This window comes from Saccopteryx leptura, chromosome X, assembly GCF_036850995.1.
Source record: "Saccopteryx leptura isolate mSacLep1 chromosome X, mSacLep1_pri_phased_curated, whole genome shotgun sequence".
Classification (NCBI taxonomy): Eukaryota; Metazoa; Chordata; class Mammalia; order Chiroptera; family Emballonuridae; genus Saccopteryx; species Saccopteryx leptura.
The window spans coordinates 101,825,167-101,850,836 of record NC_089516.1 but is presented as its reverse complement, the minus strand read 5'-3'; the positions used below and the strand labels follow the sequence as shown (position 1 = coordinate 101,850,836).

Below are 25,670 nucleotides of genomic sequence, written 5' to 3'. Positions count from 1 at the left end.
CTGAAAAAGATAGGGCAGGTAGCATTTCCATTTTATAGATGAAAAAAAGAGAGTGCTGAGGTTAAAGACAGACCAACTATGATTCATAATTTGGAGAAGGTAACATAATAAAGATGTCTAAAAAGCTTAGAAACATAGGGAATATTTTTTGTTTATTTTTGTATATTTTTTTCAGATCAATGATTATACTCATGACTTTAAATTTGGAGACATTTTGCTTGCAAAGATGTCTGGAGGTTGAAGGAAAAGATATTCAACATATGATTTGATAATATAACTAATATTACTTAAATATACAGTTTTCTCTGTGTTTCGAAACTTTTTTAGGGGGTAAGGGTCATCCTGTAAGTGCTTGGGGATATAGTTGGATGAATAAAGCAGAGTCCTGACCTTTGAATCACAGGCAATACTCTAAGTGGATTTTGGTAGTGTAATCAAGAGTGAACAAATGAAGTACAGAAGCACAAAAGAGGGTGAGGGACAAGAAGAGCTTTATAGACTAGGTGATATTTAAGTGGGGCTTAAAGCCTAGGTGGACTTGGATAGCTGGTGAAGACAATGAGAAGTTCCAGCTTTAAAGAAAAATCAGCAAAAACAAAGTCACACCATCAGAAAAGTACAGGGCACATTTGGGGAAAAGCAAACCCAAACTAGAAGCCAGGTTTCTCAAAACTCCTCTCTGACTTACCCTTGGACTATAAGCTTCTTGGACCAGAGACCAAGATTTTGTTTCCTCTAACACAAGAGTATCGCCAGCACAGCTGTATTTGTTACAAACATTTTGTTCTGTAGGGCTCTAAGGGATTAAGCAAATGAATTTCAGGTGCAAATTATTTGTATTGTTAAGCAATGTGTGTGTTTCTGTATTTCTACATATTGATCAAGAAAAACAGAATGTCGAGATAATTCTTTTTCCTGAATATTGCTCTACCCATACAAGGAAATATATTTTAAATATTAAATCAACTGATGGAGGACAGAAGTTCAAACTTAGACTTAGTTATATGGATTCTTTCCATAGTCTGCATCTCACGCAACCCATTCCAAGTTATAGCAGCTGCTAGTGGAGTCTCCTTACGATTCTACCCTGAGGCTTGTCCCTCTGTCCTCTGAGATAAGAGTCTGGAACAATCTTCTCAGATAATTATTTTCACCAACCAAGGAACTACACTGAATGGTCTGTTACACGAACAATTAAGAGCAGGAGTAAATGCTGAATCCCAACGGTTCAGATTGGTGGTACTCAAAATAGTCTCCATAATGAAAATGCCCTTTTGTACTACCTGAGAAATGTCCAGACACTAACTTGGCAGTGTCAATTTAATCTCCCTTGTTTTGGTGTAACTAAAGAAAAACAAAATGCAATTATCTGAATTATATTTTATAGAATTTTACTAGTTCCTTCTAGTTAGAAGGAACTCTAAAGGTCTTATAGTCCACATATTTCTCAAGTTTTAGATGTAGGAAAAAAGGCCCTGAAAGGGGGAAGTTAAATAGCAAAGCTAGGCCCAGAATCTAGATCTCCGGACTCTCAATCCTGAGCTCATTGTACTACAGCAGACTTGTGTTCTGTGTAAGTTTAACTTTAAAGATTCATCAATAGTCACAATGTAGTCATAGAAAAAACTACTTGTATCATATTTATGTACATCATTACATACTGAAGGTTACTATATGCATTATACATTGCATATTGCTATATAGGGTTTCATGCTCAGGAATCATATAAATAGTATTTAATTCTCAGTAAAGATTTTCAAAGGTACTATTTTTTTTTAAATAATAACTTATTGAAAGATAATTCACATACTATAAATTACACCTTTTTAAAGTGTACAGTTTAGTGGTTTTTAGTAATAGTCACACAGTTGTCCAGGAATATATTTATCACCTCCAAAAGAAGCCCTATGCCCATTGAGTCCTCACAGCCTCTTTCCCCTCCACCCACACTCTGGCAGCCACTAATCTATTACTCTCTGTTTAATATGAGTTAGCATATACTGAACATTTCAACTAACTTTTTCTCTGAGCAGTTTTAGCTGTATCTCATAACTTTTACTGTGTTATTTATTTTAATTTTATTTATCTTAAGAGTATTTTCTAGTTTCCCTTATAATTTCTCCTTTGACTCATTGGCTATTTAGCAGTATTTTGTTTAATTTTCAAATATTTATGAATTTCCCAAATATCTTTATTATTGCTTTCTAATTTAGTTCCACTGTAGTCAAAGAACATATTTTATATGATTTTAGTTTTTTAGATTTATTGAGACTTATTTTATGACCTAACATGTATACTGAACAGTGTTCCATTACCACTAGAAAAGAAGGTTTAGTGTATTCTACTGTTGTTGGATGGAGTATGCTAAAGATGTGTAACTGTTTGTAGTGTTATTCATATCTTCTCATTCTTTGGTGGTCTTCTGCCTGGTTGTTCTATCCATTATTGAAAGTCTGGGGTATTGAAGTCTTCAACTATTATAGTTGAATTGTCTATTTCTCCTTTCATTTCTGTCTTTTTTTTTTTTTTTTTTAATTTGCTTCATGTATTTGAGTGCTCTGTTGTTAAGGTACATATATATTTATAATTATGTTCTTGGATGTATTGACCCTTTTTATCATTATAAAATGTCTTTCTAGTAACAATTTTTGTCTTAAAGTCTATTTTTTCTTATATATTATTAGTGTATTCCCTCCAGCTCCCTCTTGGTTACTAACTTCATGGCCAGTCTTTTTCCATCTTTTTATTTTAAACCTATGTTGAAAATTTGTGTGTTTTATTTGTGTCTTTGAATCAAAATTGTCTCTTTCAAACACCATAGAACTGGATCATGTTTTTTCCTTTAATCTATTCTGCTAGTCTCTGCCTTTGCATTTGAGTATTTAATCTACTCATATTTAATACAGTTACTAGAAAGGTTGGAATCACACACCTCATTTTGCTATTTTGTATTTGTCTTATATCTTTTTTGTTCCTTCATGCCTTGATTTCTGTCCTTTCTTGTGTTAAAAGAATATATCCCCAGTGTACCACTTTAATTGTTTTGTTGTATTTTTAATAATTTTATTTTGAGTTATTTTCTTGGTATTTGCCCTAAGGATGATAATCAACACTCAATACAATCTACAGTGAACTAATATCAACCTAATTTAAGTTGTATATAAAAATTTTGCCATAGTAGAGCACTGTTCCTTTCCACCCTCATTTTATGCTCTTATTGACATACAAATTGCATCATTATATACAATAAGACCACCAACACATTTTTATAATTACTATTTCATGCAGTTGTCTTTTGAATTGGGTAACAGAAGAAAAGAGTACAAAAATAAAAATTTAATGTCAATTTTATTTACCTTTCCCAGTGTTCTTTGTGTCTTATGTGATTTTGAATTACTGTTTCTCCCTGAAGCATTCTTTTTAGTATTTCTCTTAGGACATGTATGCTAGTAATGAATAATTTGTCTTTGTTTATCTGGGAATTGTCTTGTTTTATCCTTCATTCTTGAATGAAAATTTTGCTCTTTCTTTGAATGCCTTAATCCAATAAGTCTCTCAGCCTTTGATGAGGACTGTGTGTGTGCTGAGGTATAATTTCAAAGCTCGCCCTGGCTGGTTGGCTCAGTGGTAGAGCGTCGGCCTGGCATGCAGGAGTCCCAGGTTTGATTCTCGGCCAAGGCACACAGGAGAAGCGCCCATCTGCTTCTCCACCCCTCCCCCTCTCCTTCCTCTTTGTCTCTCTCTTCCCCTCCCACAGCCAAGGCTCCACTGGAGCAAAGTTTGCCCGGGCGCTGAGGATGGCTCTGTGGCCTCTGCCTCAGGTGCTAGAATGGCTCTGATTGAGGCAGAGCGATGCCCCAAGATGGGCAGAGCATCGCTCCCTGGTGGGCATGCCGGGTGGATCCCGGTCATGCACATGCGGGAGTCTGTCTGACTGCCTCCCCATTTCCAGCTTCAGAAAAAATACAAAAAAATAAAAAATAAATAAAAAATTAAAAAAATAATTTTAAAGCTCTGTCAGGCAGTTTGCAACTTTGTATTAGCCTTCCTTGCTGCTAGGACAGAGCCTCAAGGCCAACCAGAGTTGAGAGATGAGGGCTTTTCAGGTCTTTTCTGAAACTACACACAGTCCTGAACTTGTGCCTTGCTTTAGAGATTATTAGTAATATGTTGGAGCTTTTCAAAGTCCCCTATGGACATTAATTCCCCAGCTTTTCCTTTTAAGGTTTTAAGCAGCTTCATTTGCCCCAAATGTTTCATCCACCTCAGGCAGCTATGATTTTAAAGAACTGCAGCTGATTAACACTCTCTGAAAAGGTTGTTCACAGGGAATATGCTCTGAAGTAGGTCAAAGAGGAAAGAGCCCTACAAGTAGGCGTTTTCATACAGGTGAAAAACTGACAGTTCTTGAGGAAAGGAGCATTTGGGGGAGCTCCAAACCTGTTCTGCATTGTTCAGTTGCTGTTAGGGTGCAGTTTTTCAGATACTGTAGTAATGACATTATTAGTTTTCAAAGCTACTCTGGATCTGGGGAGAAAGAGAATGGAAGTAAGGTGAGATTAAGCAACACAAATCTTGGTATTCTTTTTTTTATATACATAAAGTTTTATTAATTTTAATGGGGTGACATCAATAAATCAGGGTATATATATTCAAAGAAAACATGTCCAGGTTATCTTGTCATTCAATTATGTTGCAGACCCATCACCCAAAGTCAGATTGTCCTCCGTCACCTTCTATCTAGTTTTCTTCGTGCCCCTCTCCCTCTCCCTCTCCCTCCTTCCCTTCCCCCACACCCCATAACCACCACACTCTTGTCCATATCTCTTAGTCTCATTTTTATGTCCCACCAATGTATGGAATCATGCAGTTCTTGTTTTCTTTTTTTCTAATTTACTTATTTCACTCCATATAATGTTATCAAGATCCCACCATTTTGTTGTAGATGATCCGATATCATCATTTCTTATAGCTGAGTAGTATACCATAGTGTATATGTGCCACATCTTCTTTATCCAGTCATATATTTTTTTTACTGTGATTAAAGCCTTTAAGCAAATTCTTAGCCAATACAACAAGAATCCATAAAAGAGTAGTGGCCTTAACATGTTCACCAAGTCCAAGTTGGCACCAAAACCATTCCAAATCCCTGATAAATGCAACCCAACCCCAGTTCAGTCCATTAGGAGCTATCACAAGGAGCAGGAGTCCATAAAAAGTCCACATCCAGGAAAAGTCTGCATGGCACTGGAATTCTTGTCACAATTCTATACTTTGCAGCTCACGTCCAAGTCCCAATGACCGCTGCTTCTAGCTGGTAATGATTCAGGTAGACTGGAAAAGCCATCTGCAGCATGTGTGGAGATGGAGCCTCTGTTCTCCTCTGCCTCGAGAGATGAGACCAGGGTGCTTTTCCCTGGAGCTCTGCAACTGTGGCATGGTAAAGAGAACCTTGGGATACACTAAGCTGGGTGGCAAAGGTAAATTCACAATAGAAGTTGGCAAAAGGGGGAGAGAGAGCTCTAAATTAGGAGTAGGTCCCAGCCTGAAATATGAGTGAGGCACTGAGGTAGGAGGAATAAAGGAAACACTATATTTTGAACAAAGCAGCAGAAAATAAGACTATCAACACCCACAACAGAGATCTTTGAGGGAAGAATAAAAAACCTGACTATTCAGGCAAGACATATTTAAGTGGCCCTTGTGCAAATGAGATCAGTTTACTTGCTTCTTGGAGTAAATACCCTAGGCTCGTCCACAGTGTCGTAGATGGGGCTGACAGCCCTGGGCACCTTCAGCCTTCAGAGGTAAACCCCAGCATTCTGGACAAGGTTAGGTCATAGGTGGCTGGAGCAGGGCTGGAAGAGACTGAACCCTCCCTTAGAGGAGCAAGGGGGAAGCCTGCCTTCTAGTGTCCCTTTTCCTCACAGCAAAGGCATGTAAACCTGGCAGGCCTTAGCTCAATGACCTTCCTTTTCACTATTGAAGCAGGACCCAGATGGAATCCTATGAGACTTCTTTGGGGTGTTGGAGCCTTTAAGGGCATATCCTAAAAACTGGTAATTCACCTGATCTCTATTAGGCGTTTTCTGCTTCTTGGTACCTTAAAGGCCATGTTCAGAAGATCTTGCTGAGGGGTTTGAGGATCCCCATCTGCCTATATAAACCTTTTCCGTATATCTGGAGCTATTTGGAAAAAGACAAAACAGTGTTATTAGTTGGATCAAATAAAAGAAGGTAGAAGCTTGCAGGAGAGATTTGGTGTCTCCTGTTCATCAGCATTCAAAAGAAATTAAAAAAAAATTTTTTTGTATTTTTCTGAAGCTGGAAACGGGGGAGAGACAGTCAGACAGACTCCCGCATGCGCCCGACTGGGATCCACCCGGCACGCCCATCAGGGGCAACGCTCTGCCCACCAGGGGGCGATGCTCTGCCCCTCTGGGGCGTCGCTCTGCCGTGACCAGAGCCACTCTAGTGCCTGGGGCAGAGGCCAAGGAGCCATCCCCAGCGCCCGGGCCATCTTTGCTCCAATGGAGCCTTGGCTGCGGGAGGGGAAGAGAGAGACAGAGAGGAAGGAGGGGGTGGGGGGTGGAGAAGTAAATGGACGCTTCTCCTATGTGCCCTGGCCGGGAATCGAAACCGGGTCCCCCATACGCCAGGCCGATGCTCTACCGCTGAGCCAACCGGCCAGGGCCAAGAAATTTTAATTTTTTTAAGTAAAAAGCATGATATGGTAGACCCGTAGGAGTTCCAGGATATGACTCCCCCCTTTAAAATTTTTTTTTAAATTGACCTTAAAATATTTGCTGTGTATACTTTAATAAAACCTTGACTTTAACGATTGTAAGAGATACCCATAATTCAAAAGGTTTGACAAAATACAGTAAATACTTTTGCTACATATGCAGGAGCATTGTCAGTTTAACCAGTTTAGGAAATTCAATAATAGAAAAATGCATACAGACAATGAGCTGTAACATGCTTAACAGCCTCTCCTGTTCTGACAGAGGTTACTATAATTCCAAAATAGGTATCCACTGTAAAGTGGACATAGGACTGTTTGCCAAATGAAGGTATATGAGTAACATCCATTTGCCAAAGTTGTCCTGGTAAGAGTCCTTGAGGGTTAACTCCAAATGAAGGGACAGATTGTAGTATAGGACCCCTTGGACAGGATTTACCAATCTGTGGTTCTGCTTCCTGAGAAAGTTGAAACTGTTTACACAGGGCTGCAGCATTCTGGTGATGAATAGTATGGGACTGAATTGCTCAATCTGTCATGGTTGCTCCAAATAATTTTCTTTTGGGTAGCTTGATCAACAAGGGCATTCCCTTGTGCTAAATCTCCAGGGAGCATGGAGTGAGCTCGATTATGTCCTATAAAACATGGAGCTCTATGTTGACATACAAGTCTTCGAAGAAGGAGGAACTGCTGAAATAATTCATCAGCAGTGTCCCTAAGACAGCAGTCTTTATAGTGGAAACAACCATAAGTAAATATTTGCTGTCTGTATATAGATTAAAGGAGGAATATGGCAAATGCTGAAAAGCCATGATAATGGCATATATTTCTAGTCTTGAGGTGATTTTAAATTGACTGTTTCAGTATAAAGTTGTCCATTGATTTGCAAAAGCAATTTGCCATTTAGTGGAAGTTTCCCAGAACCATTGTTGTTGATCCTTTGAAAAAAAGGACCAACAATAATTTTGAGGCTCAAAACCTATAAGCTAAAAGGGTCGCCTATCAAACTAAAAAGTTTCTGCACATCTAAAGACAATAAGATCAGAATAAAAAGACAAACTACACAATGGGAGAACATACTTGACAATCCATCTGATAAGGGGTTAATAACCAAAATTTATAAAGAACTTGTAAAACTTAATACCAGGAAGACAAACAATCCAATCCGAAAATGGGCAAAAGAAATGAATAGACACTTCTCCAAAGAGGACATACAGATGGCCAATAGGCATATGAAAAAATGCTCAACATCACTAATCATTAGAGAAATGCAAATTAAAACCACAATGAGATATTAGCTCATACCAGTCAGAATGGCGCTCATCAACAAAACAACACAGAATAAGTGCTGGTGAGGATGTGGAGAAAAGGGAACCCTCCTGCACTGCTGGTGGGAATGCAGACTGGTGCAGCCACTGTGGAAAACAGTTTGGAGATTCCTAAAAATTTAAAAATCGAACTGTCTTTTGTCCCAGCTATCCCACTATAGGAATATACCCCAAGAACACCATAGTACTGTATGAAAAGAAGAAATGCACCCCCATGTTTATGGCAGCATTGTTCATAATAGCAAAGATCTGGAAACAGCCCAAGTGTCCATCAGAGGACGAGTGGATTAAAAAGCTTTGGTACATATATACTATGGAATACTACTCAGCCATAAGAAATGATGACATTGGATCATTTACAACAACATGGATGAACCTTGATAATATTATACTGAGCAAAATAAGTAAATCAGAAAAAACTAAGAACTATATGATTCCATACATAGGTGGGAATAAAAATGCGACTCAGAGACATGGACAAGAGTGTGGGGGTTACAGGGTGGGGGGGAGGAGAGGGAGGGAGATGGGGGAGGGGAGGGGCACAAAGAAAACCAGTTAGAAAGTGACGAAAGACAATTGGACTTTGGGTGATGGGAATGCAGCATAAGCAAATGGCAAAATAACCTAGAGCTGTTTTCTCTGAACATATGTACCCTGATTTATCATTGTCACCCCATTAAAATTAATAACAAAAAAAGAATTTGTCTCAGGGCTAATTCAGGCAGTTAGAAGAATAGTATAAGCATGCTAATTCTGCTTCTCAGGCCACATCCTGCAAAAGGGGCCCTAAGAAATTTGGCGATTTGGCTCTTCTGATTTTGCCAATTGGATTAAAAAAAAAAAATAGGTCAGGAATGCCCTGAAATGGAACTAACAATACATGGGTACAAATTTAAAGGACTTTTAGATACTGGAGCTGATGTATCTGTTATTGCTAAGCTACATTGGCCTCCTTCCTGGCCCACTCATGCAGCAGCCACAGAATTACAAGGTATAGGGCAGAGTAAATCCCCTTAACAAAGTTCTAGTTTTTTACATTGGGAAGATTAAGAAGGTCATTCTGGATTTTTTAAGCCTTATGCGCTCCCTGGATGGCCAGTTAATTTATGGGGTGGAGATGTTTTGAAAAATTTGGGAGTGTTGCTTGTCAGTCCTAATGGTTTAGTCAGTACTCGGATGCCTGATTGGGGATTTTTGCCCACTGGGACTAGGGAAAGAACAGCGAGGAATTCTCACCCCCATAGAAATGGCACCCAATACCAGAAAGTGTGGATTAGGATATCAAAATTTAGCATAGGGGACTTGGTAGCTCCTGCTACCCCAATAATGCATTGTGCAGACCCAATTACTTGGAAATCAGATAATCCTGTATGGGTAGACCAATGGCCCCTTTCTTAGGAGAAACTTAGGGCAGCTGCTAGATTGGTACAAGAGCAGCTACAGCTTGGGCACATTGAACCATGTAATAGCCCATGGAATACACTTCAATATTTTGATCTTGTCGCATCCTTGAAATCTTGGTATTCTGAGATTTATCCTTTTCTAAATTTTGAATAAGCATGTTTTAGATTGTTGCAAGACTTTGGACAGTTTCGAGAGTTCTGAAAGAGTTAGTTTTGATAATTTTCTCAGTGTTACTACATTTACGTAAAAGCAGTTTTTCAAAGTCTTTCTCTACCATTATAAAGGCTAGAGATCAAAGATACTTTTATGTTCAGTTTTCACTTTACTCAAATATTGAAAAACTAAATATTTTCAGAGATACTATTCTATGCCACTTCACCTCAATTCCATTTTACAAGTTTTTATTGCCCATTGTTTCATAAGCCTTGTCCTTTCTACCTGTTTATCAGTTTTCTAAGAAATTCTGCTTGGTAGTTTAAAACAAAACAAGGTTGTCAAATCTTACCTATGGTCTGGTTGTTTTTGGATAAATCCTTGATATAAAAGAAAATTACTTCTCTTTTTTTTTAGTATTTTTTCTGAAGTGAGAAGCGAGAAGGCAGAAAGAGAGACTCCTGCATGTACCCAACCAGGATCCACTTGGCATGCCCACCAGGGGCGATGTTCTACCCATCTGGGGCATTGTTCTGCCCATCTGGGACATTGCTCCATTGCAACCAGAACCATTCTAGCACCTGAGGCCGAGGCTATGGAGCCATCCTCAGAGCCTGGGTCAACTTTGCTCCAATGGAGCTTTGTGGGAGGAGAAGAGAGAGAGAAAAAGGAGAGAGGGAAGGGCGGAGAAGCTGATGGGCACTTCTCCTGTGTACCCTGGCCAGGAATTAAACCTGGGACATCGGCATGCTGAGCAGATACTCTACCACTGAGCCAACCAGCCAGAACCAAAAAATTACATCTTTAAAGTTTTGTAAATGAAACAAAACCCAAACAAACAAGACTGTGTGGCAGAGAGCATATGTGGCCATCAAAGAAAGTCTAAAATATTTACTATCTAGCCATTTACAAAAAGTTTTCAAACCCTTGATTTACAGTGAAGGAATGGTGAGTTGATAAGAAGTGAGTCTATTCGCTGTAGTTGCCTTTGTTGTGTTTTTTTAATAACTCAATATTCACTTGAGAGTTCCACATAATAATCTCAGAGCAGGAAGAGAGATTACAGATTGTCCATTCTAAAGTTTTCATTTTCTTAATAAAGAAACCAAGACTCAAAAGACTTGTTCAATGTCACAGTATTAAATAACCAGAAATAAAACCTCATTTTTCTGAATATACTTTACTCCTCTTTCCATTCTAAGCTGCCAAAAACTTTTCGTGTTCCTCCTTTCCATCAGGAAGCATTCTCAATGTTAGACAAATAAGTTCTCCTCCCTATTCTTGTCCCTCCTCCTCATCTTTCCTTTTTCTTTTACCTCAAAGAGAAGCTGTATTCTCCAATTTTCTTGGAAAGTCTTCTGTGGAAGTTCTCTGTCTTCATTTTAGCAAAGTAGGTCTCTTAAATATCCACAGAATTGTCCCTACATTTTTTTCTAGCTCTTTTTAGTATCTTGGTGATGACATGCATGAAAACAATGATTTTCAAATTGTGCTTTATTTGGAGATGAGTGAGATTCTGCCTCTTCCATGTCCGGTTCAACTAAAACAACTACTTTTATTTTATTTTTTATGTATTGGGCATCCAAGCAAATTTTGTATGAACAGAGGATTTAAAAGGAGAAGCAAGAGAGACTGAGAGAGATGTGAAAATCATTGTGTGAGACAATGGGAGAAGTGAGTCCAAGAGGAATCAAAAGGATCTCCAAATAGAGCTCTTGGGGCAATGGGGGAAAAAAATCAATGCCATTTCATCCCCTCATCTCATCAAGACAGTACACAAGAGTGTGGTGGTTACCGGGGTGGGGAGAGTGGGGGGAGAGTGGCGGAGGAAGGAGAGGGAGGGGTGGGGGGAGGGGAGGGCACAAAGAAAACCAGATAGAAGGTGACGGAATACAATTTGACTTTGGGTGAGGGGTATGCAACATAACCAAATGTCAAAATAACCTGGAGATGTTTTTGCTGAACATATGTACCCTGATTTATTAATGCCACGCCATTAAAATTAATTAAAAAATAAAATTTTAACAGAAAAACCCGCCCAAAAACTTATATTGACACAAAAATCTGTACATGAATGTTGGATACCAGGGCTTTGGGATAGGAGAGAAGTGGATGTTGCTAGAAAGGAGTAGTACATGGGAGCCCGTTGGTGAAGATACAGTTCTGTACCTCACCTGTGGTGATAGTCACACAAATATACACATGGTAAAATTGCCTAGGACCACATGTGCATGCGCACGCATGCACACACACACACACACACACACACAAGTGGAAAATCGCAAAATGTTATCATTGGGAAAACTGAATGAAGATTACATTGGTACAAGAATATCTCCCTGTACTTCAACTTCCTATGAATCTATAATTATTTCAAAATAAAATTAGAGAAAATATTAATTAAAAACAGTCATATAATCTGCCCTTTTCATAGCCAAAATTGTTAAGAAAAGGAGAATTAACTTCTTCTCTTATCTTTTCACAGGACTTGTATCTGCCTCTGTCTTTGGACGACTCAGACTCCCTTGGTGATTCCATGTGAAGGAGGAGAGCGTGTTCAGAGTCCAGAGTCCAAATCAAAGCTTACTGTTACAATAGGGTACTTCTCAAGTGTCCAACAGGGCTATTGGTGCTTTCAAGCTTTTATTATTTTTTTGTTGTTCTTATTTTTAAAAACACACTTTAATATGTTGCGTTAATTTTCCTGTGATTTCTCCTCTGGGCCACTGATCTACAGTTACCAATTATAAGAGATAGATTGATAACCATCTTTTGGGGTAAATTTTCAGGGATGCAAAGTATGCTAGTCCATAACCTTTCTATTGAATATTTAGGCACCTGCATTATTTTCTCCTGTCTCACTTTGCTTATACATGACAGTCTTCCTTTTGGAGAGGGTTATCTACATATATAGCACTTAAAATGTGTATATGAGGGGAAAATCATTGGTAAATCCAGGAATGGTACATATAAACATCACTTGTCTCTCGATCTCAAGAATGCTATAAGATCCTAAGAGGATGGCAAAGCTGCTTCCACTCTTGTTCTCCACTCCTGATTGAACTCCTTGTTTGTTGTCTAACATCAATTCTGCCTGTGAATGGGCAGAAACACCAGCAACTTGTAATTCTGACACCAGACACTTAGGATTCTGATATAAGAGTGGCTAAAACCAAGTAGGCAGAATTGGGAAACACTGAACTTTATAAAGCACAGAGAAATTTTGGCAACTCTTCCACTGGGGCAATTTAGAATCAATAAGCAATTAATAAGAGTTGGGGGTGAGGGACTTCATATACCTGATTCCTATAGGAGGCTGTCTAATATAGTGAGTTATTAAACATACTCTATGGTATCCATCTATCTCTGTTCTATTGAATGCCTTGTAAACAGCCCAAACTGAAAAAACTGTGAAAATTTGTTTTCAGGTCTGACACCTTTTGGTCGCTTTTTATAGCAACAAACCAATATCCTTTTTATAAAACCTCATGTCTGTATTTTAGGAGAAAACTCTTCAGGCTCCTCTTTTATAAACTGGTGATTTTTCTTTTGTCTAAAAAACACATGCAGAAAATTTATCAAAAAAATGCAGAGTAGTGTAGTTTAGAAGCCATGCTGTCACTGCCAAACAGAAACCTCCAGGAAAAAAAAACAAAATAAATAGCAGAGGCCAATTCAATAGAATCAGTCTTTTGATAACTTTTTAACAGTTATGCTTACATTAATAATTTCAATGTGGACCAGACATTCTAATTATATTTTAAATGAAATGTTATGGCATATTTTAAGCAACTCTTTTTTATCTATAATCTTGATATTTCATACTGAAGACACAGAAACTTTTCTCTTGTTTTTAAACTAGAAAAGATTTCACTTCACTAAGGACTGAATATTTGAAATAATTCTCTGTCTTTGAGGTACAGATTTATAAAACTACTTTTTGTTTGTAGTCATAACATAGCCCACAATGGCGAAGACAACTAAATTTAAGTGAAAGCCATGCATGCCAATTCTGTTTGCTTTTAGCAGATATGAAGATTTTCTTATTAATTGTGCAGATAGTTAGAAAGGTTAAGAATTCAGAGCCAAGTGACTACTTGGCTATTGAATGACTTGTAGTTGTTCCTCCACTTTAACAGGAATGAGCTCGCTGTGTGTGTGTGTGTTTGTGTGTATACGTGCACATGTGTGCGCACAATCGCTTCATGATAAGGAGATACTACAGGATATCCTGACATAGATTAGTGGCAACTTGGTGGCATTGCTGGTGAGCAGCACTGTGTAGGAGAGAATTCAGTGGTGGAAAGAGAAGTTCAAACACCCCTAAACAAGTTTCAGATGACTTTAGCTACATTTGTGGTTCAAGAAAAATCCAGATGCTTCCTGGTTAAATTGGTCATTGAAGAACTCTAACTTGTGAAAATATCTTTTTTCCCTTCTCCTCTATTTGTAGGCTTGTTAGAAACCATTAAGACTCACATTTTACTTCTTTCTAGAAGTTCAAGGTTTTCTTAGTTCCTCCCAGAACAATTTGTAGCTAAGTGGGAAAAATTGGTATTTGGGATGAGGGTGATGTAGAGAGTGGTAGGAAGTCTGTTTCTAAACTTCAGGCCAAACTTCCAGAGATTCTTCCCTTTCTCTAGATCTCATTTAGTTCAATTTCTTCCATCTAAGTTGAAACAGAAACCAAGATAACTAAATGAACTGCTGGAAAAAGCAGGACCAGAAAAGGAACTGAGATTTCTTTATGCCCAGGCCCTATGCTACCTCTCTGAGTGTTTCTTTGCTTGTAGCTTGTGTATCTTTAAAAATACTAAATGGACATATTTTCTTTACAATAATCTTCAAACCAACAATTTTTTCTAATAATAGTAGATTTTCCATCTTTCTTGTAATAAATTAGAAGGAAATGTTTATGTACTCCTACTTCAGAGGGATTTGTTCAGAATTCAAGCCTTCAATAATTGCATTTTATTTTATTTTTAAAGAATCTTTATTTTATTGATTTTAGAGAGAGAAAGGGAGAGAGTGAGAGCATCAACACCAATCTGTTCCTATATGTGCCATGACCGTGAATCAAACTGGCAACCTCTGCACTTCGGGATGGTACTATAACCCCCTGGTTGGCAAACTGAGGCTTGTGAGCCACATGCGGCTCTTTGGCCCTTTGACTGTGGCTCTTCCACAAAATACCATGTGTGGGCGCTACCTCGATAAGGAATGTACCTACCTATATAGTTTAAATTTAAAAAATTTGGCTGTCAAAAAATTTCAATCGTTGTACTGTTGATATTTGGCTCTGTTGACTAATGAGTTTGCCAACCACAGCAACCAACTGAGCAATCCGGCCAGGGCAATATAATTGCATTTTAAATGGGCCCATTTTCAAGGGAACAAAGAAAAGTGTAACTGAGCACCTTCATCCTTGTCATTCATTCCCAATTTTACCCAATTCAGTTTTACCACTAAAGTCCTATTGTGTTACCTCCTTCACAGTTAGCAAATATCATCCAGCAAACATATGCCTCCACTCACTCAATTCTCTTTCCCTTTCACACACACACATACACACCCACACACACACACACACACAATCCATATGTTGCTTGTTCCTACCTCCTGAATTTTCTCCCTTACAGAAATAGAAATAGGGACAAAGAAGGGGAAAATGTATATATAGGTTCTGGGCTGAACAACTTCATAAGTAGTGTAAATTAGGGGTAAATTGAGAGAAAACTTCCTTTTCTCTTCACTGTTTTGGAAAGGATAGCCATTAGCATGACTTCTTTGTGTCCTTATGGACTTTAGTATTAGTCTAGATTGAATTATAGAGTTTTCTAGCTGGAAGGAACCTTAAGATCACAACATCTGCTCCGAATTCTTCATTGTTAGGCCAGGAATGGAGATGCAGAAATAATTTCCTCAAGGTTACACAGCTGGTTAGGGACAAGCGTGGGATTAGAACCCACATCTCCTGACTCTTATTGCAGAGACTTTTCCCACTGAAGTATGTTGCCTTCTACTTACCTGATCTCTGCGAGAAGTCCACCCAGCAACCTAATACAGCTCTTTTTCCTGTAATTCAAATGGTTCCCATCCACATGTACTGTAGATGTCCCCAAAGAGAAGGAAGTGTTGAGGCCAACAGTAACAATGGGGTCCCTGAGCATGTGCATCCAACATAGGGGATCCCTTCCTCCACCTTGCTTTGTCCAAATGTAATGTAGAAAGACTGGTTTTCCCAGACAGCTCACTTTATCTCATCGGATACTAGTTGTTCTTCATAGGTTGAAGAAAATGTTTCTTGTTCTTAGAGCAAATAAAGGAAGGAAGGAAGAACAATAGCTTTGTTATTTTGAGTTTCTGAAGTGGCTTTTCAATATTTTTAAAATGAGTGTGGTTACTATTCACTGGCAATGATTTCTTTTAAAATATGGGAGTGAAACAAGGTAGAGAAAAGAACCTGGTCTTGCTGCAGTTGTTCTTGTCCATAATGTCCCCATAGCTATCCTGCAATGATGGGAACAACTTCCAAGTATAATAAGCAAGGGATTTTGTGACTAAAATATACTCTGGCCGATGTTAAACATTGGCCCTTTGTGTTGGCACTAAAATAGCAATCTATGTGCTCTACATACCATACCGATCTTGTATACACTGCTCCTGTGGCCTTCCATGCCAGAAAACTTAATTTTCTTCACAGCAAGGCTGTTCCTGGAAACGAAAGGGTATTCATTAGTTCAGTGCTAAGAGACGTCTGTCCAGGCTTCCGCCACTGTTCAGGAAATTCTTTCCTTCCTGCTTCTCCTCCCCAATCAGAGGTGACTAAGAAAACTTAAAGTGAATATATAGTTATCTGAAGATGGCAAGAATGGGTCTGAGTGCCTAGATCCTTTTACCCACCCCAAGTCTTACAGCAGCAATCCAATGCTTGCCTTAGACAAAATTTTGCCAACTTCCTTAGTCTGTTCCATATTCTGGATGGACTTGTTCCCAATCCCCTACAGATTTGCTTCTCAATAACATTTAAAAATGTATTCTTTGGACAAGGGAACAAGCCAAAATGAGCTCTATCAAATGAGTATCCTGATGAGAATGTTCCCAAAGACCAGCTCAACTCAGAAATATCTATGCCAATAGACCTCCCCATACAGACGCAGTAAGATGGTAGGGTTTGATAAACCTCCTCCACTCTCCAGTTTTCTATGGAAATAAAATGAATTGGATATTCTTGAAAAAAAAAACACAATATTGGAACTTATCCTTCACTTCATGGGGCCACTTGGATGCCCAATGACAGCCTCTTTACTCATGTATTGCCCTAGTTTCATTAAGGGATTGGCCTTTAGGCTTAGGCTGATTTTCTAAGTAAATGAAGATTATTTGGGATGGAAAAAGGGTTAGAGTCCTGTATTTCATGACCTGGAATCTAGACAAAATAAAGGCCCAGCCATTGATATGCTAGAAGTGATCTGAGACCTTCTGTGTAATATAGGAGCCTTGTAATTGCTGGACTTCCTGGGTCTTTCTCCAGGTATAGAACTTTGAAGCTGTCATACTTCTGCCTCTCTCCTAAAAGTGGAACAGCCTTGTCTACTGTTATATGATTTTATGCAGCTTTTCCTCTTCCACACAGGCGTGACTACCTGGATCAAGGATACTACATTGATTTCATGTAGCTACCTTTTGGTTGGAGAGGCATCTCCAACAGGTTTTCTGGCTGTTGGTGGCCCAAATCCAGTCTAGATACCCAGTTAATTGTCCTTAGTCATCCCTAAGGGCTGTGATTTGGGACTAAGACATCATAAGTAATTTCTTAAAAATGAATTCCCAGTTTTATTCTTCCTCTGGCTAGCAGGCCTGATTTTCCTTAGTAGGTGAAAGGGTGAAGATTGTCACACAGTAGTCAACTCACAAGTGTTGGGAGGAAAATGCATTTGTAAACCCAAAGAGCAGTGATTCTAGTGGGCAAACTACTATGGTCTGGGACTGTCAGCAGTTTTTCTAGCTCCTTCCAATTTTTTTTTTTTTCAGAGACTAGAAGGCTTTCTCTTCATCACCTGTCTTTCAGCATGCCTGGTTAAGAAGTTTGCCCTTTCTGTCTCTTCAAGAAAAGGTGACTTCCTTTTCTGTCTCCCACACCCTGGTCCCCAGAACTTGTCTCTATCCTTCAAGATTTAGTGTGATCTTTACACCACCCTCTTGGTGTTGGTATTGCTTCCTGCTTGTTTCCAATTAAGAATCCATATAGACTTCTGACTTTGGCCTAGGTAGTTTGAGACTGGCTATCTTATGACAAGACTCTTGAAGCCCCCTTCTAACCATCTAATGCATAATCTCTTAGTTTATAGGCTTCAACATTTGGAATTAGAGGCAATCTTGTCTAACCTTGGATGCCTGAGGCTAGGAGAGTATAGAATTCCCTTTGGAAATTAAGGCATTTTTCTGTTCCTGATTAGAAAGTCAGGCTAGTTGGGAGAAGTCATATGACACAACAAAGTCAGAGAAAACACCTTATAAACTAAGGCAAAAACTTATAGACATTGGAACTTCTCATTTCTGGGTTAATAACCTTAGAAAAATCAATGGTTTTATTTGTTTGTTTGTTTTGTTTTTTGTGTATTTTTGCCACTCTACCCCCACCCCGCACCGCCGATTTCTTTTTCTCCCTAGTTCACTCTTTTTGCTTTTAGTTTTATACTCTGTTATTACACTCTCTGTCCATAAGACACTCATCCACCCTTTGTCCTCTGCAATTCTTTTGTCTCTCTTTCGTTCTCTCAGAACTTTTTATTTTTTCCTTCCTTCTTGTCAAGGCATTAGGCATATGCCACTTCTTAACCCTGAGATTTTGCCTTGGTGATGGAAATTATTTCCATACTCAACCGACCCTGATCCTACCCCAGTCTAGTCAGAAGTACATTTGTGGGAATAATCCAAACCTGGCCCTTTCTTCTTGTCTGTTTTCAGTTGTAATTTCCTGAAGCAGATCCATACAAGCAGTTTCCTTATAGTTCATGGATCTTTCGGTCTTTGCCTTCCAAGCACTGTACAGAATACTTTGTGTTTCCTTTTTAGTTAGCCATTTTGTGGAGCATTGAAGTGTGCTCAGAGAAATAATCAGCTGAACAGAAACATCCAATCATGGTTCACATCAGCTAAATACTATTAATTGATTTTGTCTAATTTTCTCATAGTTTGAAAAGCTGCAATATAATGTAATGAGAGACCACAGGTGATTTCTCCTGTCATTTGGTTTGGCTGGATGGGAGGAGTACAGTGGAGAGAACTTTGTTTAAAATTTAGGCTTGCCAACTGTTGAATTTTCTTAGCTAAACTTATAGACAGGGTTGATTTAATTGAAAAGAATATTTAACAAGTTTATATTATAAAAAGAAACATTCACTTAATTGAAATGCATTTATCCTTCTGTTACTAAATTCATTTACTACTGATACCAACTGTTCATGGTCCTGTTTGGGCAGTCCATATAAAAATAATTAACAAACTTAAAGAAGCCAAGTTGTAGGTACTGACTTAGTCGACAAAGTGTATATCCCTTGGGGATGTCACTGCTTGGCAATACCATATGGGGTGCCCTTTCCAAAGCCATTTCTTTATAAGTTCTCTTAACAGGATTTGAGCAAGTTGTAGGTTATACCAAAATGTCTTCAATGTATGGTCCTTTAATATATTGCAGCTTGACGCCAATGATCTCTTATGACTTGCATACAACTAACGCATGTTTTGATTGAATTTTGCATTTCTTGTGTGTGGTAAGTTATTGAAAACATTTTGCTCACCTTTTTGTGCCATTAAACTTGTACAGAAAACATTTTTATGGCAATTTTCAAAGGGAAAAAGTTTAAAATGGAAACAGCCCAACCTTTCTGCCCTATAGCTGTAGTTAGAGTTCAGTAACTGTAGCAAAACAGCTGTAATTGGTGGTTGTAGTGTTAGAGGTGTTAGCTTGTTAGTGTTTAGCTTTGGAGAGTAAATGCATGTTATTGTACATTACATTTCCTAAAAATCTCATTTTAACCTCTGAAAAGAATATATTCTTCCTTGTGGTCCCTCCTCCCTCCCTTGCCCGCTCCCACTCCCTGCTTCCAGGTGTCTTATAGTTGTAAATAACTGATTTGGGGGCCAGTAATTTTTGCCAAGTAGAGTCAAAAAACAAACAAATCAAAAGGGGAAAAGGGCATTTCTTAAATGTTTTTCAACAGTTATTGACCATTTCTCAAAGAATGGCATTGTGATTAAAGAGTCAATTACTCTTTGTGTAAAAATCAATGGCAAATTGGTAGTGGCATTTGCCATACAATTACCAGAATTGAAAAGTTCTCAGAATCAAATATAATCAGAAGATAGTGGGAAATAGTGTCTCTTATCTCAGCAGAAGTTTTGAAGTATTTGGACACTTCAAAAGGCTCTGCTTGACCAGTGACAAATAAATATTTTTTAAAAAGAAAAGAAAAAAAAACAGAGAAAGACAACAGATTATTTAAGGAAATTTTAACTGTCCCTTTAGAAAAGTTATAGCCAGAAAAGACAAAGACATGGGTTTCTATGCATTGCTATTGGTTTCCCAGGTAATGCTTAGCTTGCTCTTAAACTATAATTTAAAAGCAATGCTCCAAGAAGGTATTCTCCTTTTTAGTTTGATGTTCCCACTTGGACTGATAGGTTTGGTGAGGCCCATGTAAAGCAGCTGGAGCAGACCCTTTTTTAATCTCCTGTGCCTGTTAATATTCCTCTTCCTTCGTCCACAAATTGATGAGGGCTTTCTTTGGTCAGAAGACTTTAAAATTTAGAAAAGTTCCACATGTGAGTAGTATGTAGTGAACATTGGATGGTGTGAATTCACAGCATTCAATACCAGGCAGCCAAAGAGCTGCTCTTGCAATCATTTTGGCTCTCACGCTTTGGTCCTCACTCATTCTCATTTCTGTGTACATTTGCAAGATGTGTGTAATGTCATTTTCCAAAAATAAAATTTGATTTCAATATTTCTGGCTTATATTCTCTTTTTTTAAAACATTGAACTGATGATCATATAACCACAAAATGTCCAAGCTGGCCAAAAACTTAGACCTTATTTTGTCCAACCCTTAACTTTATAGATGAGGAAGCTGAGGATCAATGTATGATGGAAACACCATAGTTAACAGCACAGCATATTTGCAACATATAAGATTTTAGCTCTCCCTTCCAGAGTTGAGCAGGAATCTAATGATCTCTTTTTATATATAAGATGTTTTGGACAAGGTCAGTCTGTGCCATCAGAATAGGTAGTCCCTTGTAGTACTATGTTTTCAGAGGCTGAAGAAAGATTCCATGTGAATTCCTCAAAAATACCTCTACCTGGTGCCTGAAATTATTTTGACAGTATGGCTGTTCTTCTTTCATAAGTTGATAGTAAAACCACTCTGTAGGAGTTGTAAATAAGAATCAACCTTCAGGCATAAGTGACTAATTACATATTTTTCTTAGATGCGGTTTTATTAATAGGGAGAACACAAGTCACTGGGCTTGGGAAGAGGTTGATAAAAAGGGAGAAAGGGCACAAATAAAGAATAATGAGATCTTAGCCTGACCAGGAGGTGCCTCAGTGGATAGAGTGTCAGACTGTGATGCAGAGGACCCAGGTTCAAAACCCCGAGGTCACTGGCTTGAGTGTGGGCTCTTCCAGCTTCAGTGCAGTCTCACCAGCTTGAGTGAAGGGTCACTGGCTTGAGTGATTCCACATAGACATAACCCCATGGTCACTGGTTTGAGCCCAAAGTTGCTGGCTTGAGCCCAAGGTCGCTGGCTTGAGCAAGGGGTCACTTTTTCTGCTTTAGCCCCCTGGTCAAGGCACATATGAGAAAGCAGTCAATGAACATCTAAGGTGCCGCAACAAAGAATCGATGCTTCTCATCTCTTTCCCTTCCTGTCTCTCTGTCCCTATCTGTCCCTGTCTCTGTCTCTCTCTCTCTGTCTCAGACTAAAAAAAAAAAAAGAGAGAGACTGAGATCTTGGAAAACTGTTTGACCAATCTCACAATGAAGGCAACCATGGAGCTCACACCTGACCTGTGTGTTTACAGAAGCAAAGATACCAGTATCCTAGTTATTCCCAAGGACTGTGATGATTGGGAATGCTTTCTCCATACTGTATTTTATCAGCTAACCCCATGACCATCACTGTGGTGGAGACAAAGAATGTAGAGGTTGATAAAATTTCTTAGTGTTCTTAGTCCAAAGAAAAGCTAGATACAACATTCAGGCTGACCAGGCCAGTCTTTATTCCTACTATCATCAGGCCCTCCTCATCATTGTTTTCTTATGAAGTTACTTTCTCTCATCTTGCTCTATCCTGGTCTCCAATGCGAGTAAAATCTTCTTTAAAGATTATTTTGATTGTGTCATTCTTCTGACCAGGTACTTATGATAGCTTTTTATTGCTCACCAGACCAAATTTAACTGCTCTTTAATGTTTTCTTTAAGACATCTCTTGAGCACTAATTATGTTTCAGGTACCCCTGATCCTCCAGGAGCTTCAGCTTAGTGAGGACAGACGTGTAAATAAATGAGTCAAGTCCAAAGGAGAAAGTGCTATAAGAACACTAATATTAGGTCAATCAATGTCCCAGAATGAAGAAGGTTAGGAAAACTTTACAGTATTTAGGAAAAATTCAGAATTTTCCAGGTGGGCAGTGAGCATTCTAAACAGATAGGGTAGCATGGGAAATGGCAGAAAACAAATAAGGACCAATCTGAAAACTGAAAGGTACCTGAGGCAGCAAGGTTATAGGCCTAGTACATGGTTCTGGTAGCAAAATACAAGTGCATAGTTTGGAGTTACAGTTTGGGTGGTTTAGACCAATGGTTTGTCTCATTCAATTTCCCTCCCTTCATCTTCCTCCCTCAGCCCCCTTTGTTTCTCCTCCCCTCTCCCCCATTCTCTATTTTTTCTCTTTTTATGATTTATTTGAACAGTGTCTCCTGAAAGTCTTCTACATTCCAGTCTCTGTGGTAAGCACCTGGGGATACAGAGATGAAATGGTTTCTGCCTCCAAGGTGTTCACACTGCAGAGCAGTGCATCAGCACCATCTAGGAACTTCTGAGAAATGCAATTCATTGGGTCTTGTCTCACATATACTGGATCAGAAACTCTGCGAGTGGGATCCAGTGATTTCTGTTTCAACAAGCCCTCCAGACTATTCTGAGGCCCTCTCTAGTTTGAGAAGCCCTGCTCCTGTGAATTCTACTTTCTATTCCCCAGGACTCAGTGAATACCTAAGTAACATATATAACCTCATGGACCATTTAAGTCAGAGTTTACATCTTACCAAAAAGAACAAAACCTCAAGAGTTTGTGAATTCTGGAAAGATCTCTACACTTTTAATTTTCTGAAGAAAAGCTACTTTTTTAAGATAGAGACAAAATTTGCATAGATAAATATATATATATATATATATATATATATATATATATATATATATATATATATATATATACACACACACACACACACACACACACACACACACACACACACACACTGAGAATGGGTCTTTGCAGTTGTAACAAATATCCAGATGGGGACATGAGACCCTGAATGGTGGTGGAGAGGAGGAATGGGATTAAAACCTGTTGATATAAAAATGACAGGATTGGTAGATGCTGGATGTATGGAAGAAATGTGAAAGAAAGAAAGCCTTGACTTGATTTGAGCAATTAAGTCTAAGCTTCTTCTGTGCCCAGACGTGGACCTCTGTTCTGCACAGCCTTCCTCATATCCACCCTCTCCTCTGACTTGTGCCTTGGCTATGCAATGCTCATTCACACTTCACTCTTGCTGACAGAGTCTACCCTTCTTTCACTGCCCAGAAAAATACCCTCTGAATGCCCTTCCACATTCTCTCCACCTGTCTAAATCTCAGATGTAGCCAAAAGCTACCAGCAATGGAACTTAAGGCATATTTATAAGAAAAACAAACTTGAACATGTAGAAAAAACTGCAACTACCCTGAACTTTATAGGAAAGCCCTGATCTTAAGTAACTTTTTTTTCCTTTTCCAAATAAAGGTGATTTGTTAAACATATAACTAAATGTGATTTTGTTTTCAGACCTTTCTTTAAAATTTTATATAAATATACTCACAAATTAGAAAACATCCCTTGTCAGGACACACATCTGCATTGAGAGTTTGGAAAATATAATTCTTTTCTGGGAGAGGCTTTCCCCAGGTTTCCTTATCAATTTGTCTGGCACCTCTCTCCTCAATCTCCTTGCATGTATAAGATGAACACTGCCTCCTCTATATCTAACCCTGCTTTTTCAGTACTCCAGGAGGGTCTCTTAGGTACTCTCATTATATCAAGCCTGATTGTTCCAAGGACAGTCTTGAGTAAGCAAGTACTTTCTCTTCGAACCTTAGAGGATGCTGATTTTCTTCAATCAGGTAGATTTGGCTTAAATTGTTGTAATCTCTCTTTCTCCCCCCCCCTCATTTGCACAGCCCTAAATGATTCAGAAAATACTTTACTCAATTTAGAGGGTTATGTCTTGGAGGTCTGCATCATATATCATCACTATTTACTATTCTCAGTAATAAACCAGTTGCATACAGACTTGCAAAATGTTCAAGGTAAAAGGGCCCTTATGAACGATTTGTCCAACGTGTCCCAAACTTCCCCAGGGACGTGAGTCACTCTTGCCTCTTGTAACAAATGCAAGTTCCGGGACTCCATCCTAGTCCCACTTCATTGGGATCTCCAGGACAGTGGCCAGAGAAGTTGTATGTTTAACAGAACCTCAGTGATTCTTTCATTTGGTAAGTTTACAGTGCTTCTCTAAATTTACTGTGGATAAAATCACCTCAGAATCTTGTTAAAATGCATATCCTGATTTATGAAGTTTAGTAGGGAGCAGATTCTACATTTCTAACAAGCTACCAGTGAAGTTCCATGCTCTTTCTAAGTGGACCACACCTTATGTAACAAAACGGTAAATCCAAACCCCTCATTACTCAGAAGAGAAGAAACTGAGGTCAAGGAAAGGAAAGTCTACATTCACATATTTGGCCAGAAGCAGAGATGAACTAGTACTGGGCACTCCTGACTCCTGAGTTAGTCTTTCTTCCACATGACCAAACTTCCTACTACCAGCAGGGATTAAAAGCAGCCCAGTCACAATGGCACTGTTTTCAATAAAAGGTTAATAGGAAAAATGATACTTCTCCATAATGAATGGGCCCACTGGCAGGGAGAACACAAAGGATGGGGGAGGAGTTTGAATTTATGTCTCATTTTAATTGAAGAAATGAGCAAAAGTCTCCTTACAAAGAGCTGCGGTGGAGGATTAAGGTCAAACAATGTCCTCTTGCCTCTTCCAGAAACTACCCTTAAATTAAAGTAAAACAACCAACCAAACAAACAAAAACCACCACCCAAAGGCTTAAAAAAATGTTATACTGGAGGTGCTGCAAGAAGTTGGGAGAACATGGAGGAGGGGCAATCTGTCTGCTGGGGTGATGAAGGCTGCTAGATATTGGAGTTAGTATAATAAAGCATTAATGATGAAGAATGAGCTAAGAATTACCCTGGCTAGAATAAATCTTTAGTTTAATGGTCCCTTTCAGGCACAAGCTTTACCAAGGGAATGAAATTTGAGCTCAGGCTTACACAACAAGTCGCAGTGTGTTAGGTAAAGAGGGGAGGGGTAGACAAGGGCATTCCAGCCACAAGTCTAGTATGAAAAAGGAAAAGAAGTATGTATGATCTATGTTTTATGTGTCTGGGGATCATAAAGTCCTTCTCTAGTGAGGTGGAGGGGCCTGGAATTCAGGGGAATAAGTGGATAAAAACAACATTGTCATATAGGCAACGTGCTACATGCTGGGCACTGTACTAGGCTTTGGGGGCAAATATATATGGCTCCAGATTTCACAGAACTCCAAGTCTGGTTAAGGCAGATAATAATTATAACATAGTATGTTGAATGCTATGACATGAGGAATTGTAAAATGGAAAAGGGACCACAAGGGATATCTAA

At 38.8% G+C, this 25,670-nt stretch overlaps 1 protein-coding gene across 2 annotated transcripts in view; it reads left to right on the top strand.

Moving 5' to 3' along the window:
- The window catches only part of DCX (doublecortin), a 137,979-nt gene extending 117,396 nt beyond the window's left edge, over nt 1-20,583 (top strand). For both annotated transcript variants that reach the window (XM_066357379.1, XM_066357380.1), the window contains one exon: nt 12,113-20,583. In XM_066357379.1, the coding sequence (XP_066213476.1) occupies nt 12,113-12,169 (57 nt within the window). In that variant the 3' untranslated portion in view covers nt 12,170-20,583. The remainder of the gene's footprint in view (nt 1-12,112) is intronic.
- The last annotated feature ends 5,087 nt before the right edge of the window (nt 20,584-25,670 follow it).